Source organism: Mesoplodon mirus (assembly GCF_964341445.2).
Source record: "Mesoplodon mirus genome assembly, chromosome: 11".
Lineage (NCBI taxonomy): Eukaryota > Metazoa > Chordata > Mammalia > Artiodactyla > Ziphiidae > Mesoplodon > Mesoplodon mirus.
In genome coordinates this window covers 45,747,266-45,764,052 of record NC_138987.1, presented here as the reverse complement: position 1 = coordinate 45,764,052, position 16,787 = coordinate 45,747,266, and the positions used below count along the sequence as shown (strand labels likewise).

Here is a 16,787-nt window from a genome sequence, read left to right as displayed (position 1 = left end):
CCGGAGGCGGGGCATGCGTGGGGACGGGGCCTGCGTCTGCGTGGGGTGGGGTGGGGCGGGGCGGGGCGGGGCGGGGCGGACCGGACCCTGGGATCCACTCCATCCCGCAGCAGCGTAGCGGTTATGGCTGGCTCCCGGCTCCCGCGGCAGCTCTTTCTCCAGGGCGTGGCCGCCGTCTTCATGTTCGCCTTCGCTTCCCTCTACATGCAGATCCCGGGTGAGAGCGCCGAGGGCGGGACCCCCCCGCCAACCCGCGCCCTGTGACCCCTCATCTCCCCACCCGACACTTCGCTGCCTGGGGGCGGGAGTGAGGTCCAGGCCTTGATGCACGGGGTAGGGGGCTGCGGTTTGTGTCCTGCGGGCCGCGGGGGTGTGGGCAGTGGGAAGGCGTGCATGGGTCCCTTTTCAGTAGGGTTCTGCGTTCTGACCTGGGGCGGGGGTCAGAGCCCTGAGGGGGGTGGGCCCAGACCTGGTGGGCAGGTAAAAGAACAGGCTCTGGCGTGGAGGAAGGGGGAACAGGGCCCTGCCGGGTGGAAGATCCTGACTTGGGGGCGTCGGGTAGGCCTGGGGCCTGACCTGGGTGGGGGTGTCTGGAGGGTCTGCAGGCCTTGACCTGTGAGCGGGTAGAGTCAGCAGGTCCTGACCTAGATTTGGTGGGGGGGGGGTCTGCAGGGCTTGACCTGGGGAGGCGGGTCTGAAGGCCCTGACTGGTGGGAGGAGTCAATCCTTGGAGGGCAGTGTCCAGTGCCTGGCCCTGACGTGCCCTCTCACAGGCCTGTACGGCCCTGAGGGCATCCTGCCTGCACGGAGGACACTGCGGCCGCAGGGAAAGGGACGCTGGCCGCAGCTGTGGGAGACCCCAACACTGCTGTGGGAGACTCCGCTACTGGGGCTGGACACAGCGCAGGGCCTGGAGCTGCTGAGCCTGCTGGGCACCCTGCTGGCCCTGGGAGCCCTGCTGCTGCACCAGCTGCGCCACCTCCTTGTCTACCTGCTGCTCTGGGCTGCCTACCTGTCTGCCTACCAGGCAAGTGAGGGCTGCCTGCTACCCCCTACACCACTGGGACCCTTATCTCCAGCTCACTCCAGGCCCATGCGCTCTCCACCCCACCCCTGCCTCTGCCTTGCCTGCCTTTGCAGACACACACCCCCTGTTCCCTGACAGCCCTTCTCCCTGCAGGTGGGCCAGGTGTTTCTTTATTTCCAGTGGTGAGTGACTATTGGGTGTGGGGCTGCAGGAGGCTGGGTGGGATGGGGTGGGGTGTGTTTGTCTCTCCCGGGAGGACCCCTTAGGGGAGCAGCCTTGATGGGGAGGAGGTCCTTTGTGCTGTTTTTTCTCCCCACAGGGATTCCCTTCTGCTGGAGACTGGCTTCCTGGCCTTGTTGGTGGCCCCTCTGAGGCTGCCCCCGCGCCACAAGCAGGCCCAGGGCAGGCTGGCAGGGGTCTTGCCCCACGAAGACCTCCCCTTCTGGCTCGTGCGCTGGCTGCTGTTTCGTCTCATGTTTGCCTCGGGTGTGGTCAAGCTGACCAGCCGTTGCCCCGCGTGGTGGGGGCTCACCGGTGAGGTCCCTGTCTGGACGTGGGGCAGTCTTGGGGGCTCTGCCCAGCCCTGACCACCCGCCTGTCACCCGCAGCCCTCACCTATCACTTCGAGACTCAGTGCTTGCCCACGCCCGCCTCCTGGTTTGCCCACCATCTGCCCGTCTGGCTGCACAAGCTCGGCGTGGTGGCCACTTTCCTCATCGAGATTGCAGTGCCCCCTCTGTTCTTCGCTCCTGTTCGCCGCCTGCGCTTGGCTGCCTTCTACTCCCAGGTGGGTGGGGTCCTTAGCCATCAGGAAGACAGGCAGGACGTGCACTGCACTGCCCAGAGGGTCTCACTGGGGATGGGGTGTCTGCTGCCAGCGGTCAGAAAGGCCTCATGGGCAGAGGAGTGAGTCAGCCTGAGGTTGAAGGTGTGCCTATGGGGCAGGGCTGCAGCCTCGCTGGAGGATGTCCATCTTGGGTCAGCAGGGGCAGGTGGGGAAAGGGCGCCGCGTGAGGCGTGCTGAGCTCGGGTTTTGTCCAGGTGGTGGTGGGGAGCCATGGAAGGTGTGAGCCCAGGGGGAGGACAGGTGGAGTGGGAAAACAGAGGCCTGCATGCAGTGACGAGGAGGGCACAGGGGCCTGCAGTAGAGATCTAGGTGGGGCAGGGGGGTGATGGTGCAGAGGGGCCTGGAAGTGGGCTCTGACAGGCCCGGGAAGGGGCGGTTGCTGCAAGCGCTGAGTCCAGATCCTCCCAGGTCTTGCTGCAAGTCCTGATTATCGTCACTGGCAATTATAACTTCTTCAACTTGCTCACCCTGGTGCTCACCACTGCCCTCCTGGATGACGCACACCTGGCTGCTGAGCCTGGCAACAGCCGCCGCAAGAAGACGCCCACCTGTGAGTGTCAGCCTGTCCCGGACAGACAGCCATCCTCACCCCTGCTGCCCGCCAGAGTGTTGCCAGCACCCCCCAAGTGACCCTGCTCTAGCTCCGCCCCAGCCCCCTGGCCGTAGACCCTCCAGCCCTGTTCCCAACCGACCCATGACCTTCTTGCCCTGCAGCCTGGCCCAAGGCTCTGCTGGCCCTGCTGGCCCTGCTGCTGGAATTGGCCGTCTATGGGCTGCTGGCCTATGGCGTGGTGCACTGCTTTGGCCTGGAGGTGGACTGGGAGCAGCACACTGTTCACTCCAAAACCAGTGAGTGCCAGCTGGGGGCTCAGAGGGCAGAGACTGGACCATCCCTCCTCACACCCCCTTCCTTCCACAGCCTTCACCTTCCACCAGTTCTCCCAGTGGCTGAAGATGGTGACCCTACCCACCATGTGGCTGGGTGCAGCCTCCCTTGCCTGGGAACTGCTGACCGCCCTCTGGAGGTACATAGTCTACGGGGGTGGGGTAGGGCTGAGCAGAGCAGGCCTGACTGCGTTTCGGTCCCCTGCCCCCCAGGTGGACCCAAGTGCGAGGGTGGCTGCAGAAGTTCTGTGCTGCAGTCCAGCTGTCCATCTTTGGCACTGCCACGGTGGCTCTGTTCATGATCAGCCTGGTGAGTAGTCCCTTGCGGCCGGGGTAGGGGGTCGGGAGAGGGCTGGAAGGTCATTGCTGAGCCTCTGCTTACCTGTGTCTAGGTGCCATACTCCTACATGGAGCCCTCGACCCATGGGCGCCTCTGGACTGGGGCCCACCGCCTGTTTGGCACCGTGGAGCACCTGCAGCTGGCCCACTCCTATGGCCTCTTCCGCCGGATGACTGGTCTGGGTGGACGGCCCGAGGTGGTGCTCGAGGGCAGCTATGATGGGCATCACTGGACGGTGAGAGCTCCCTGGGGCCCCTGCCTGGGGCGCCTGGCGGGCTCCACGGGGCTGGGGAGCCACAGGCATGGGGTTGGGGGGAAGAGCCGGGAACCGGGTCCTGCTGGCAGTGCTAACCCTAACTCTGCCCAGCAGGAAATCGAGTTCATGTACAAGCCCGGTAACGTGAGCCGGGCGCCCCCCATCGTGGCGCCCCACCAGCCGCGCCTGGATTGGCAGATGTGGTTCGCGGCCCTGGGCCCGCACACGCACAGTCCCTGGTTCACAAGCTTGGTCCTCCGCCTGCTGCAGGGCAAAGAGCCTGGTGAGGCTGGGCTGTGGGGCGGAGCCTATAGGCAGGTCTGGGGGACCTGCGGGGGCAGGGCTGCTGGAGGTGTCGCGGGGAGGGGCGGGGCCTGGGGGGGCTAGGGGGCGGGGCCGCGGGGGGGGCCAGGCTGAGGGAGCTGCCGGGTGCTGAGCTAGCTCCCCGCCCCTCGCAGTGATCCGCCTCATCCAGAACCATACGCCCAGGTACCCCTTCCACAAGCAGCCGCCCACTTACGTGCGGGCCCAGCGCTACAAGTACCGGTTCTCGAAGCCCGGGGAGCAGGGGTAAGGCCGGGCGCCAGGCGGGGTGCGGGGCCTGTGCGCTGGCGCCGCCTAAGTGCCCCGTGCTGTTGCAGCCAGTGGTGGCGACGCCAGTGGGTGGAGGAATTTTTCCCGTCCGTGTCCTTGGGGGACCCGACGCTGGACACGCTGCTCGGGCAGTTTGGCCTTCAGGTGGGAAGGCGTTAGCCAGCCTGGGGTGGGCGGCAGGGGTGGGCGGCAGGGGTGGGCCCACGCCTTACTCCACCCCCCCCACCCCCCCCAGGACAAGAGCCGGCCCCGGGCCCGCAGCTCCAGCAGCACCCTGGCTCAGGCGCTCCGCTGGATGCGGAAACAGCTGTCTCCCCTGGAGGCCCCTGCCCTGCTCTGGGGGCTCCTTGGAACCGTGGGGGCCATTAGGGTCATGCAGGCCCTACTGGGCCCCCAGTCCTCCCCTCGGGCCAAGGGGGAGAAGCACAGGCTAGCCCCGCCGGAGGACTCAGTGGCCACCAGCAAACAAACTTCTCCAGCCCCCGACGTAAGCAGCGGTTCCCAGACCCCTCGGCGGAAGAAGTAGCCCCATTCTGTCAGCCACATGTCCGGAGAGGGTCAGGGTCCCGGCTCGTCTCTGGCCTTCTGCAGCAGGTCGTGGCCCAGCCACTGTGCCTTAGCCAGCTGCCACGCAGACGCAGGTTGGGGTGCTGCCCTGTGGGGCAGGCACTGGCTGCCCTTTTGCTTCGAGGGCCCACTCATCAACCCACGCTAACCACGTCCCGTCCCAGGGCATTCTCTGGCCTGATGGATGGCCCAGGAGGCCCGTGTGTTACTTTGCCCAGGGTCCTTCCCAGGGCATTGTAATCAGGGCTGTGGGAGGTCCTTCCCTTTTGCTCCCACAGTAGGGGTCCAAGCCTGATGCCCCTGACGCGAGCTCCTGCACAGGAAGGGATGAGGCTGACCTGCTGCGGGAGAGGAGGGAAGACGACCCTGAGGTCATCTCCACAGCAGCCTGTCCTGTCATTCGGATCCGTGAACGAATAAAGCCAGTTCGTGCTTGATCCTGTGCCTGCCATTTCCTTCCCACTGGGGAGGCCTGAGGGCAGTGGGCCGTCCCTGCCTTTGACGGTGGACACAGCCCAGATACTGTCCGGCTGATCGCTGACCAGTCTTCCTGGGTGCCTTCACTGTGCAGTCCTCAACACTCTCGTTTATAAAATGGACGCAAGGGTCTGAGCTGGTGCTGCCTGAGGCCCTGAGCCTCAGTGTCGCACAGCCTGGCCGGCCTGTCAGCTCTACACATCAAGGCCGCGAGGTTGGTGCTGGAATGTGGGGCCTGAAACCATCTTGAGGGCTGGAGAATTCACCAGAACACAGCCCCTTCCTACTCTCCTGCTCCCTGCTTCCTCATCTCAGGGCAGAACTGAAGGGTCAGCACACTGGCCCTTGCCTAGGCAGGGATGGAGGAGAGATGGGGGAGGGAACTCGTCAGGCCCATGACAGTGGAATGGGGTGTGGGTTGGGAGAGCATGGAGGGACAGAGGCCCTGGACTGGGGGCGGAAGAGGGAGGACACGTATGACCACCTGTGCTCTGACCAGTTCCTGGGAGCAGCAGTTGAAGACACTGTCCAGGTTTCGGTTTGGAGATCGGTTGTCAATCAGGAAGTCACTGCCTCCCCTGTGTCTGGCTCTGCCCTCAGCCCCTACCCCTCATGCTCTCACCTCACAGACCCCTGGAGAGCCCCCCAGTGTGCCCAACCCCTCCCCCCAAGTCACTGAGCCCCCCCGACTGACCCAAGTAGACAGTGCTCCATGCTCAGCCTGTGCCCACTGTCACACGTGGCTCAAGGGGACCTGTGACCTGAGCCTTCGGATGCTCTTAGACACAATTAAACGATCTGTAAGTTGACCTTTGGCTTAAGACAGTACATAGCAGCCCACGGACTTCCCTGGTGGTCAGATAGTTGAGAATCCGCCTTCCAACGCAGGGGATTCGGGTTCAACCCCTGGTCCAGACACTAAGATCCCACATGCCACGAGGCAACTAAGCCTGCGCACCGCAACTAGAGAGCCTGTACGCTACAACAAAAGATCCCACATGCCACAACTAAGACCCGACACAGCCATAAAAAATATTTTTTAAAACGAGCAAAAATCAACGGAATAGAAAGCAATGAACAAAACAAAACAAAACAAAACAGACAATACAGTTGGCCCTCTGTATCCTCAGCTTCCGCATCCACGGACTGAACCACCCTCGTGTTGAAAATAATCGAAAACAATTCCGGAAAGTTCCAAAAAACAAAACTTGAATTGGTTACACAATCAACAACTATTTATATAGCATTTCCCTTGTATTAGGTATTATAAGTAATCTAGAGACTAGAGTGTATGGAGGGTGTGTGTAGGTATACGCAAACACTACACCATTTTATATAAGGGAACTTGAGCATCTGTGGATTTTGGTATGTGGGGGGATTCCTGGAACCAATCCCCCTTGGATATGGAGGGACAACTGTAATATAACAGTTTAAACTATATATATATTTAAACTAATATATTTAAAATTTAAAAATCTGTTCTTTTTCTTAGGCTTTTAAGCTCAGTGTATGAATCTCTTTTGGAGCGGGGTGGGGGAGGTGTTTTGTTTTCCATAACAGCTTTGAGATGTAATTCACGTGCCATACAACTCACCCACTTAAAGGACACAGTTCAGTGGCTCTCAGTAGATTCACAGAGTTGTGCATCAATCACCATAGTCAATTTTAAAACCTTTTTATCATCTCAAGAAGAAACCCTGTTCTGCCTAGCTGGCATCTTCCAACCCCTCCTTCCCATGACCTCAGCAACCACTAATCTACTTTTTGTCTTCGTGGAGTTAGCTATTCTAGACACTTCATGTAAATAGAATCATACAATTTGTGCCCTTATATGTCTGGCTTCTTTCACTTAGCATAATATTTTCAAGGTATATCTGTGCAGTAGCCTGTGTCAGAACTTCATTCCTTTTCATGGCTGAATAATATTCCATTGTACGTTTATGCCACATTTTGTCCATTGATCCATCACTAGACATTTGGGTTATTCTCACATTTTGGCTGTTGTGAATAATGTTGCTGTGAACGTGGGTGCACAAGTATCTGTTTGAGTCCCTGCTTTCAGTTCTTTTGGGTGTATACCTAGAAGTAGAGTTGCAGGATCGTATGGCAATTTTACATTTAACTTTTTGAGGAGCCACCAAACTTTATCACAGCAGCTGCATCTTTTAAATTTTACATTCCCTCCAGCAGTGTACCAAGGTTCCCGTTTCTTCACATCCTCACTAACACTTGTTATTTTCCCGTTTTTGATAAAAGCCATCCTCATGGGTAAGAAATAGTATCTCAAAGTGGTTTGTTTTTGTTTTGTTTTAATTTATTTATTTTTGGCTGTGTTGGGTCTTTGTGGCTGCGCACGGGTTTTCTCTAGTTGCGGCAAGTGGGGGCTACTCTTCGTTGTGGTGTGCGGGCTTCTCATTGTTGTGGCCTCTCTTGTTGCCGAGCGCGGGCTCTAGGCGCGCAGGCTTCAGTAGTTGTGGCACGTGGGCTTAGTAGTTGTGGCTCGCGGGCTGTATAGCGCAGGCTCAGTAGTTGTGGCGCACGGGCTTAGGTGCTCCGCAGCATGTGGGATCTTCCTGGACCAGGGCTTGAACCCGTGTCCCCTGCATTGGCAGGTGGATTCTTAACCACTGCACCACCAGGGAAGTCCTCAAAGTGGTTTTGATTTGCATTTGCCCAATGGCTAATGATGTTGAGCATATTTTCATGTGCTTATTGGCCATTTGTATATCTCCTTTGGAGAACTGTCTATCCAAGTCCTTTGCCCCCCACCCCTTTTCTTTTTTGGCCTCGCCACGTGGTGCGCTGGATCATTATTCCCAGATCAGGGATCAAACCCACTCCCCCTGCAGTGGAAGTGTGGAGTTTTAACCACTGGACTGCCAGGGAAGTCCCTCACACCGTTTTGATTACTGTAGGTTTATAGTGAGTTTTGAAATTGGGAAGTGTGAGTCCTTCAGCTTTATTGTTTTTCAAGATTTTTTGGCTATTTGGGATCCCGTGAAATTTTAGAATGGATTTTTTTATTTCTGCAAGAAAAAAGTGCCATTGGCATTTTGATAGAGATTGCATGGAATCTGTAGATCACTTTGATAGTACAGTTTGACCCTTAAACAGCACTGAGGTTAGGAACGCCGACCCTAACCAGTCGAAAATCCGAGGATAACCTTACAGTTTGCCGTTCATATCCGAGGTTCCAAATCCACAGATTCAACCTACCGAGGGTCATGTGGTGCTGTAATATGTATTTAGTGAAAAAACTCCACATACAAGTGGACCGTGCCGTTCAAACCGGAGTTGTTCAAGGGTTAACTGTATTGTCTTAACAATAGTGAGCCTCCCAATCCATGTACTTTCATTTTCTCTCTTCTATTTAACTCTAGCAGGTTTTAGCAATAACTCTGAAGGGTTCCATTTATAAATTTTAAATGCCTAAAATATTCTAGGTGCTTTACAAATTTAATTTATTTTTTAACTGTTCAGTCATCTGATGCAACACAATCTTCCCAAGCTTCAAAAAAAAACCCCATAAATGAATAAACGTACAAATGCAATGAGCCAGTAATTCACTTGAACCTCCCTTTACCAAGAATAAACTTACTAAGATTGACCAGAGGCAAAACCTTACCATAGCCTGGCCTGGTGAGGACACAGAGTGCCGGGACCCAGAGCTGACTCCGGAGTCCAGTGGGGCTGGGATGTGGGCCCCATGGCTCCTGGGCGAGCACCAACTTTCTCCCCTTCTTGGCTTCCAAAAGGAAAGGTGGGAGAGGAAGTGCAGCCCAGCCTCCCACCCAGGCTCGTGGAAAGGCAGAGCCTCCGTCCACAGGAAGAGTTCCGACACCCACCCCCTTAGGTGCCCAGGCCCCTGATGAGTCCATCTTTCTGATTCACACTCCCTCCCCACACCCACTCAACGTTCCACTAACGCAAGGCAGCCACTCTACATCTCACTCGAAACCCCTCGCTCATGCCAGGTGGGGAGGCACCCACATCACTTCCAGGCTCCAGCTGGACACCCACCCCTGAGCTCAGTACCGTCGCATCTCAAAATTCTACATCTCACATCTCATTGAACGGTGAAGTTAGCCACCAGAAGATGTTTGAAGGACAGCAAGGAAAAAATACAGTTTGTGCTTGGTCCTGCAACAATCACGAGGTAGGGCTGGTCGGGCCTCCACGCCCACCATCTTGAGGCATCTGAGCCCTCGGGCCCGTCTGCAGAGGGCGCTGCCGTCTTCCACTAAACTGGCTGCTGGATTCAGCACTGCACATCTATGGGTCTCCAGGAGCTTGTTCCCAGTCCTCCTGGCCTCTCAGTCCTGCACCAGCAGCCTTTTCCCAGTGGAGGTCAGCACTGGTCGCGCCCCTCAGCTGCCTGCTCATTCAGCGGTCGAGGTGCTCAGAAGAGCCACGTGGGTGGCCTTGCCCAGCTCAGAGGGCTGTCTGTGGGAGGAAGCACTGCTTCCTTGAGAAGTGCATTCCACGTGCAGCATCACCCGGTCACTGGGGCAGGCAGCAACAGCTTCTCCAGGGGTCGCGGGTGCAGGAGTGAGAGCCACTTGCCCACATGCACCAGATGGCTCCCAGACACACGGCATTTTCCACAGCCCGACTCCCAGAGGCACCGTCTCCAAGCTGGCACCACGGCTGGGGCTTCGACTGGTGGCTGCACCATTCCATCAGATCATTGATTTGGGGTCGTGGGGTGTGAGTGGTAGTTTCTTGGGGGTTTACTGCAATTTGGAATCTGAAACCTTACCAGTGAGCTTTCTGTCCTCTACCACGTGAAAATCCATGTGTGCATCTTTCCCTCTGAATGGATATTTTTACTCAGGAGAGATTTTGGTGGGTCACATATTGGTCATTTGGAAAATCTCAGTGAGTTATGCAAATCTTCCAGATGTTGACACATTCCATCATACAGTCTAAAAAAATCCCACTCATTAATTTCACCATCCACCTTATCAGACAAATCTTTAACAAATCTTTAAGTATGAGGAAGCTGTCAAGTTCACAGTGGTGGACACAAGTTTTCCCAAATCCCAGTTTTTTCTTGAAAGCTAAATTGTTATCACTGGCAGTAAATGCTGTCATCGTTTTCCTTTGTCCATTTTTTTAAACAATAAATTTATTTATTTATTTATTTATTTATTTATTTATTTATTTATTTATGGCTGTGTTGGGTCGTCATTGCTGCGCGGGGGCTTTCTCTAGTTGCAGCAAGCGGGGGCTACTCTTCGATGCGGCACGCAGGCTTCAGTAGTTGTGGCTCACGGGCTTAGTTGCTCCGCAGCATGTGGGATCTTCCCGGACCAGGGCTCGAACCCATGTCCCCTGCATTGGCAGGTGGATTCTTAACCACTGCACCACCAGGGAAGCCCTCACTTTGTCCATTTTTGAGGAAATGATCACCAAATCCCCAAGGCTGAGTGACTCGTGTGTTTGTCAGTTGTTCTCCCGAGTAAGACTGACGCGCTGAGCTGGCAGCTGGGGCCACACCTGCTCTCCCTAGGCAGCCGTCCTGCTGATGCCCGCACAGAGCTTCCTGTCCCCCCCCCCAGCTTAAAAAAGAGCTGCACTCAAGGAGGAGACTTAACAGTATCAATAGCTTTTACTACTTCATCAAAGACATTTTTGGGAATTCCCTGGCTGTCCAGTGGTTAGGACTCGGCATTTTCACTGCTGAGGGCCTGGGTTCAATCCCTGGTTGGGGAACTAAGATCCCACAAGCCACATGGCGTGGCCCAAAAGATTAAAAAAGACATTCTTAAGTAAAACTTACCTTTTTCTTTCTTTTTCTTTTTTTTTTTTTTCTTTTTGCGGTACGCGGGCCTCTCACTGTTGTGGCCTCTCCCGTTGCGGAGCACAGGCTCCGGACGCGCAGGCTCAGCAGCCATGGCTCACGGGCCCAGCCGCTCTGCGGCATGTGGGATCTTCCCGGACCAGAGCACGAACCCATGTTCCCTGCATCGGCAGGCGGAATCTCAACCACTGCACCACCAGGGAAGCCCAAAACTTACCTTTTTTTAAACTGCAAGAGTGAGGACTAGAGGGACATGGCCAGGCCACGACCGTTGCCCCCATTGTGACATTCTGTCACCATGGGAATGTGAGCTCAGTGAAAAGGCAATGACGTCTCTGGGTGAAAATAGCAGTGACCTCACGGGCCCCTGACAGCCTAGAGTTTCGGGGGCAGCCAGGCAGCTGCCAACCAAACCCTAAGGGCTGCGGTCTAGGTACAGTCACAGACTGTTTCTCTTTCAGTCCAGGCTTGCGCCTGAAATTTAGGGGTTTGAACTTATTGTTGTATTTTCTTAGGCCATCAGTGCCCTTGGAAGCAGCCACCTTCCTCTAGTGCCTGGTCACAGTCCCCTCGGCCTGGCCAGAGTAACAAAGGCCATAATCAGCCACTAAGCTCCTGCAGGCCACGAACCTGCCAGATTTTCATTACCAGCAGGCGTTGCCAACTTTCAGCCCCAAACGGGCCTGATAAGAAATTCTACATTCCTCTAAGACTCTGTGGCTTGCTACCACTCTCTTAGAAGAAACTGGCTCCTTGACAGAGAAACGTGGCTAGTTAGAAGGGTGCTGGAAGGCCTGACCCAGGCCGTGGGCGTCGGCGGGCCGCAGGAGGGGCGGGTGCAGTGAGGCAGCGGGTCCGGTGGTGGAAAGCAGAGCAGGCTGGAGGGAGGACCAAGCCCCTCCTCCTCTCTGCGGGCTCCTCAGCTGCCCCAGTGCCCTGAGGCTCCCAGTGGGGCCCTGGTAGACAGAAATACGGGAGCCCTGGCCCCCGCTGCCCTTCCCCCACACTGGGGCCTTTTTGGAGATGGCCAGGTTAGGGTCTGCAGGGCCACAGAGAGGCCTGAGGACCCAGGGGCAGGGGCAGAGGTGACCACTCCTGCTCTGCACTGGGGAGGCTCCCGCCGGGGGGTTTCAGGGTGATAACTTCGGGCCCAGAGGGGCAGTCTGTCAAACATCCCCCTGCCCCAGCTCCGGGGCTCATGTTTCTCTTCCCCACCCCAGCCTCGTCCCTGCTCTCAGGAAGGCTGAGAGGCCCCGTTGCCCACACCCAGTCCAGGCTCAGAGCCCCCTGCACCCCACAAGCAACTTTAGGGAGGGACCCCCTTGGCGCCCTGCACCTGCCCTGCCTGAGCTCAAAGGCTGAGAGGGGGCCGCGGCTGGGAAGGCTGCCCAGGGACGGTGCGAGGGAGCCCAAGGCAGGCAGGAATTCTCCAGAAGGAAGCACAGCGAGGGGAGAAGAGCTTGGGCAAAGCCTCTTGACACACTCGAGCCTGTCCTCTCCTGACACCAGCGCCCAGAGGGGCTGGGGTACACAGGGAGGGCCGGGGTGGGGTTTGAGCGGAACAGGAGGGTCTGACCATGCAGCAGCCTGGGCAAGGCAGGGAGGGCAGCGGGCAACGCCACCTTTCATGGCTACAACCAGTGGACATTCAAGAAGTGATTGGGTCTTCAGCCCCAGCACGTGGATTTGTAATACCACCTCCCACTCAGCAAAACCAAGGCTCCTTGGAGAAAGGGCCAATTCTACGTCTAGGGCAGCCTCTGTGGTAAACTGGAAAATGGCCCCCAAAGATGTCCACATCCGATCCCTGGAACTTGTGAGTGTAACCTTATTTGGAAAAAGCATCTTGCAGATATAATTATGGACCTTGAGATGAGAAGGTCATCCTGGATAGTTTGGGTGGGCACTAAATGCCATCACAAGTGTCTTTATAAGAGGGGCAGAGGGAGACAGACACACAGAGAAGGAGCTGTGTGAAGGCAGAGGAGAGACAGGCATCCACCAGCCAGCGTGTGCTGGCTGTCACCTGAGTCTGGATCTTCCCGGAGCCTCCGGCGGGGGCACTGCTGACACACTGATCTCAGACTTCTGGCTTCCTTCCAGCACTTGAGAGAATAAACTTCTGTTGTTTTAAGTCACCAAGCTTGTGGTAATTTGTTACAGCAGACACAGGAAACAAACAGTCGGGCGTCTTGTTACACCAGATGGCAAGACATCCCCGAGACCCTTGCGATGGTCAGAAGGAGACAGGGGCCCACAGGAAAGACCCTCCCCAACCCTGTCTGAGCACCAGTAAGAATAACTCACTGAGGCGCAAATATGCTGAAATCTATGCGTTCTTTATTCAAAAGCAGACAACTTGATCATGTTTGAAGGATGCTAGGGAACCAGCTGTTGCAAAATGGTACATTAAGAGAGAAGACAGGAGCATTTACTTCCCTTTCCTCCATAAACAGGAAGCAAACAGCACCAGGGGAGCGGCTCTTTACTGCCGGGTTCTACCAGGTGAGCGAGGATGGAAATGGAGCCTTGCTGTTCTCACTCTATCCAGTGGAGGGTGTTCTTAGACCCGAAACTGCCAACTGCCGCACAGCAGCTTCTGACAACACAGGAAACAGCGGGGCTTCCTGATAGAGCACAGCCCCCCGCCTCTAGGGCACCCCTGCCCTCAAGTCAAACCTGAATCCTACTAAGCCTCTAAATTTATTTACCAGTTAGCAAGAAAGACCGAGGAAAGTCTACTAATAGATACCATGGGGACGCAACCAGCAAATCCCAACAGGAAGTCCCTAGACACATGAGCCACTTTCTTCAAAGGAATAAACCTCTAGTAGAGGGAAGGCTGACGCTGAGCTGCAGCATGAGGGGTGCACACTTGGGGGACGAAACCACAAGGAAAAGAAGGTGATTGTCGGCCAAGGTGAGGGCTGCACCCTGGGGCCCACGGAGGGTTTCTTGGCGTGTTTTCGTGGGTCGTGTTCATGGCAGTTAACCTGAGCATTTATCATGACGTTTCCTGTAGTGCGTTCTTCTAGCTATCAGGTATTTTGTGTTGTTTTCTTTAAGGGGACTGAGCCCAGAGGACTGGGCTCAGAGGTGGCTGTTTTCAGAATGTGGAGGTGGGCAGGGTGACCCCAGGTCCTGACACCAGAGCTGGGAGGACGAGCAAGATGTTTATGGCAGCAGGAATGGCCGGGCAGGCGTGTCCACGAGATCGCAGACTTGCCCCTCCCGCCCCCCGCCCCCTCAAGTGACTGCCCTGCCACGACACGCCTCGGTCTCAATGAGGGTTTGAGGGTCAGACTCACGAGCTGCTTTAAAGTCTTTATTGCAACCGGGGAGAGGGGCCAACAGGGCAGGGAATGCAGGTGGGTATGTGGGGTCCCCTAGAAAGGCCAGGGTGGGTCGTCACTGTGCCCGACAGTGCCTGTCACCCCAGGGCACCCAGCCGGGTGTGGGCAGGGTGGGCAGGCCGGTCACCAGCGGAGGACACCAGGGCAGTACTTGTCAATGAGCCCCTGGTAATAGGGCCGCAGCTTGTCCACGTCTGGCAGGTCAGAGTTCTTGGTGTAGAGATCGAACTTGCTGCAGCGCAGAGAGACAGTGCCTCGTGAAGTCCCGGGTCCCCTCCCCCGCCCCCCCCCCCCACGGGCATGACCGTACTTGAACTCCTGCACCCAGGGCAGCATGGCCAAGTCCTGCTCGTTGCACAGCTGCTGGTAGTCACCGCCCGTGTGCCACGGGTAGAAGGAGTGGAACCGGATGATGTAGAAGGCCTGGGGCAGGAGGAACCACACCCCACGCTCCAGGCTGGGATGGACTGGGATGAACTGGGATGAACTGGGATGGACTGGGCTAGGCTGGGTGGGGTTCTTGGTTTGGTTCCTCCCCCACACCTACCTCCGGTGGGAGGGAGAATTTGTTGAACTTCATCATCTGGTACATGTACTCTGGGGGAGAGAGGGTGTCACTCCCAGGCACCCAGAGGCGCGGCCCCCACCTCAGTCCCCACTGTTCCTGTCTCTAACTGGCCTCACCGTCATGGCCCCAGGACATGAGGATGTTCTCGAGCCCACAGTGGGGCTGGTACATGCCAAGCTCTGTGCTGCAGGGAGAGACAGAGGGTGAGGGGGGCTCAGGAGCACCCTGCAGAGGGGAGGCCCAACAGCGAGGGAGGCATACCTGTACAGAGGATCCTGGAGGTCAGGGTTGTCCTGGAAGGTAGAGTCACAGAAAAGCACAGAGCCTTGGGGACGGCAGCCAACTGGGAAGGTGTCTCCAACGACTGCCCACTGGGGAGGGACAGGCAGCGGTGGGTGGGCCTGACTGGCCTGCCCACCAAGTGGATGTCCAGAGCCCAGAGCCGAGGCTGCCCTGGGCCCCGCCCTGCCCACCCCCTCCACCCCTCTCCTCACCTGGGGCTCCCCTGCCAGAGCCAGGACCTTCCCCAGGTCGTGCAGGAGCCCGGCGAGGTGGAACCAGTCTGGGGGAGAGAGAGGGGCAGGGCAGGCTAGAGGGGGTGCAGGGGCCAGGGCAGAGGGACAGCCTTGGGGCCGGGGTGGGGGCAGGGCCTGCTGGGAGAGGGCCGGACCTCCACCCTCCCCCACCACCAGCCGGGGCGGGTGGGGAGCACACCCTTGTCGGGATGGGCCTTCCGGATGCCCTCGGCCGTCTGGAAGGCATGGAAGGAGTTGGGGAAGTCCACGTCGGGGTCCGACTCGTCCACCAGCGCATCCAGCATGTCCACAGCCTCCATGACAGTCATTCTCTTATAGGAGAAGCTCCCGAACTGGGCATGCTGGGCCAGTAAGGGAGAGGTCAGCATAGCCCCAGGGTCGGCCCTGGGGGGTTCGGGTTAGGAGTCTTCCAGCTACCTTCCTCCTGACGAAGTCCACGGTCTGCCACGTGTGCATAAGCTTGTAGGTGGTGAAGACACGGTCCAGGAGAGGGCCGGACTGCAGGACAGAGGGTCAGCCAGGCAGCTCGCCAACCCCTGCCCTTCACACCCAGGGGGCCACTGCCTCCCTCTCCCAGGCCTGGCCCCACAAGATGTGAACGGGGTATCCCCAGGGTGGCCCCTGGAGCTGTGCAAGGGGACAGGTGCTGCCCTTCCCAGGGGCGGGAAAGGCAGGGGCGCAGGGGGCGGCGGCCGCAGGTGCTCACCGTGTAGTTTCGGAAGCTGCCTTTGTCTTTGGCCGCCTCTGGCTCCATATCAGGCTGGTAGACCAAGGAAGGGTCTGGGTCCTGGTTGGGTGGGGGAGTGAACCCATTTCACCACAATGCCAGCTCCATGAGGGAGTGAGGACATCCCCAAGGGGGCACGAGACTTGTCAGAGGTGGAGCAGCCGCGATGCAGTGGGCGCCCCAGGGCACAGCCCCTCCCAGCACAGGCACGGTGGCTACTCCAGGCTCCTGGTGTCCTTAGCTGCAGGGTGGATGCCGAGGATGACTGCTTCCCCAGTGATGCACGGCTCTGGTAGCACCCCTACCCGGCATCTCCTCCTCAAGACCTGGGTCCGCAGGGAGCCCAGGGGTTGGGCCGATGACCCTTGCCCCAGCTAGACCACGACAGGAAGGAGGGAGACCTTTGACCCAGATGAGCGGGCCGGCAGAAACCCGCTGGGAGAGGGCATGGTGCTGCTGCCCTTTCCCCGAGGGAGCAGCCTGTGTGGGGTCTGGGGTACTCACCACAGCCACCTTCATCCTGAGAGGGGGCAGAGCTCCACAGGCCCGGGTGCCCGTATATATGCCCACAGGTTACATAAGTGACCGGACACCACCCAGCCCCTTGGCCTTGGCGCTCGGTAATGAGTGACCATCCACCCTCCTCCTGGCCTCTGAGAGTTAATGTGTCAGCACAGGAGCAGTCCCAGTGGCCGCCCCCCCCCCACCACCAGCCAACCTCAGCGTCCCTGGAGCAACTGACCTGCCCGGGAGGTCGAGGCTGCTCTGTAGCCAGACTCCCACTCCTGCTTCCCAAGCTTTAAACAC

At 57.7% G+C, this 16,787-nt stretch overlaps 2 protein-coding genes across 2 annotated transcripts; one reads left to right on the top strand and one right to left on the bottom strand.

The window, feature by feature from the left end:
• Window positions 1–57: 57 nt before the first annotated feature.
• LMF2 (lipase maturation factor 2) lies at window positions 58–4,953 on the top strand. The gene is made up of 14 exons (XM_082635371.1): window positions 58–217; window positions 774–1,027; window positions 1,181–1,209; window positions 1,347–1,561; window positions 1,636–1,814; window positions 2,283–2,424; window positions 2,589–2,723; window positions 2,794–2,899; window positions 2,973–3,069; window positions 3,152–3,334; window positions 3,470–3,638; window positions 3,814–3,925; window positions 3,997–4,093; window positions 4,185–4,953. The coding sequence occupies exons 1-14, from the start codon at window positions 124–126 to the stop codon at window positions 4,473–4,475; spliced, it is 2,103 nt and encodes a 700-aa protein (XP_082491497.1). The 5' UTR covers window positions 58–123; the 3' UTR covers window positions 4,476–4,953.
• A 9,206-nt stretch (window positions 4,954–14,159) lies between these two features.
• On the bottom strand, window positions 14,160–16,615 carry MIOX (myo-inositol oxygenase; the record flags this gene model as incomplete). Its single annotated transcript, XM_082635967.1, is given in 11 exon segments — window positions 14,160–14,381; window positions 14,460–14,572; window positions 14,697–14,746; window positions 14,834–14,901; window positions 14,979–15,088; window positions 15,212–15,279; window positions 15,432–15,594; window positions 15,671–15,751; window positions 15,960–16,040; window positions 16,485–16,522; window positions 16,525–16,615. Coding segments are annotated over 11 exon segments (972 nt in total). The 3' UTR covers window positions 14,160–14,272.
• Between the last annotated feature and the right edge of the window lie 172 nt (window positions 16,616–16,787).

What these genes read in the sequence shown, in the direction of transcription:
- LMF2 (XM_082635371.1), top strand. Translation starts at nt 124, where the DNA reads ATGGCTGGCTCCCGGCTCCCGCGGCAGCTCTTTCTCCAGGGCGTGGCC. An exon ending in GTGTTTCTTTATTTCCAGTG is followed by an intron (nt 1,210 to 1,346) that starts GTGAGTGACTAT and finishes TTCTCCCCACAG; the next exon opens with GGATTCCCTTCTGCTGGAGA. An exon ending in CCGCAAGAAGACGCCCACCT is followed by an intron (nt 2,425 to 2,588) that starts GTGAGTGTCAGC and finishes CTTGCCCTGCAG; the next exon opens with CCTGGCCCAAGGCTCTGCTG.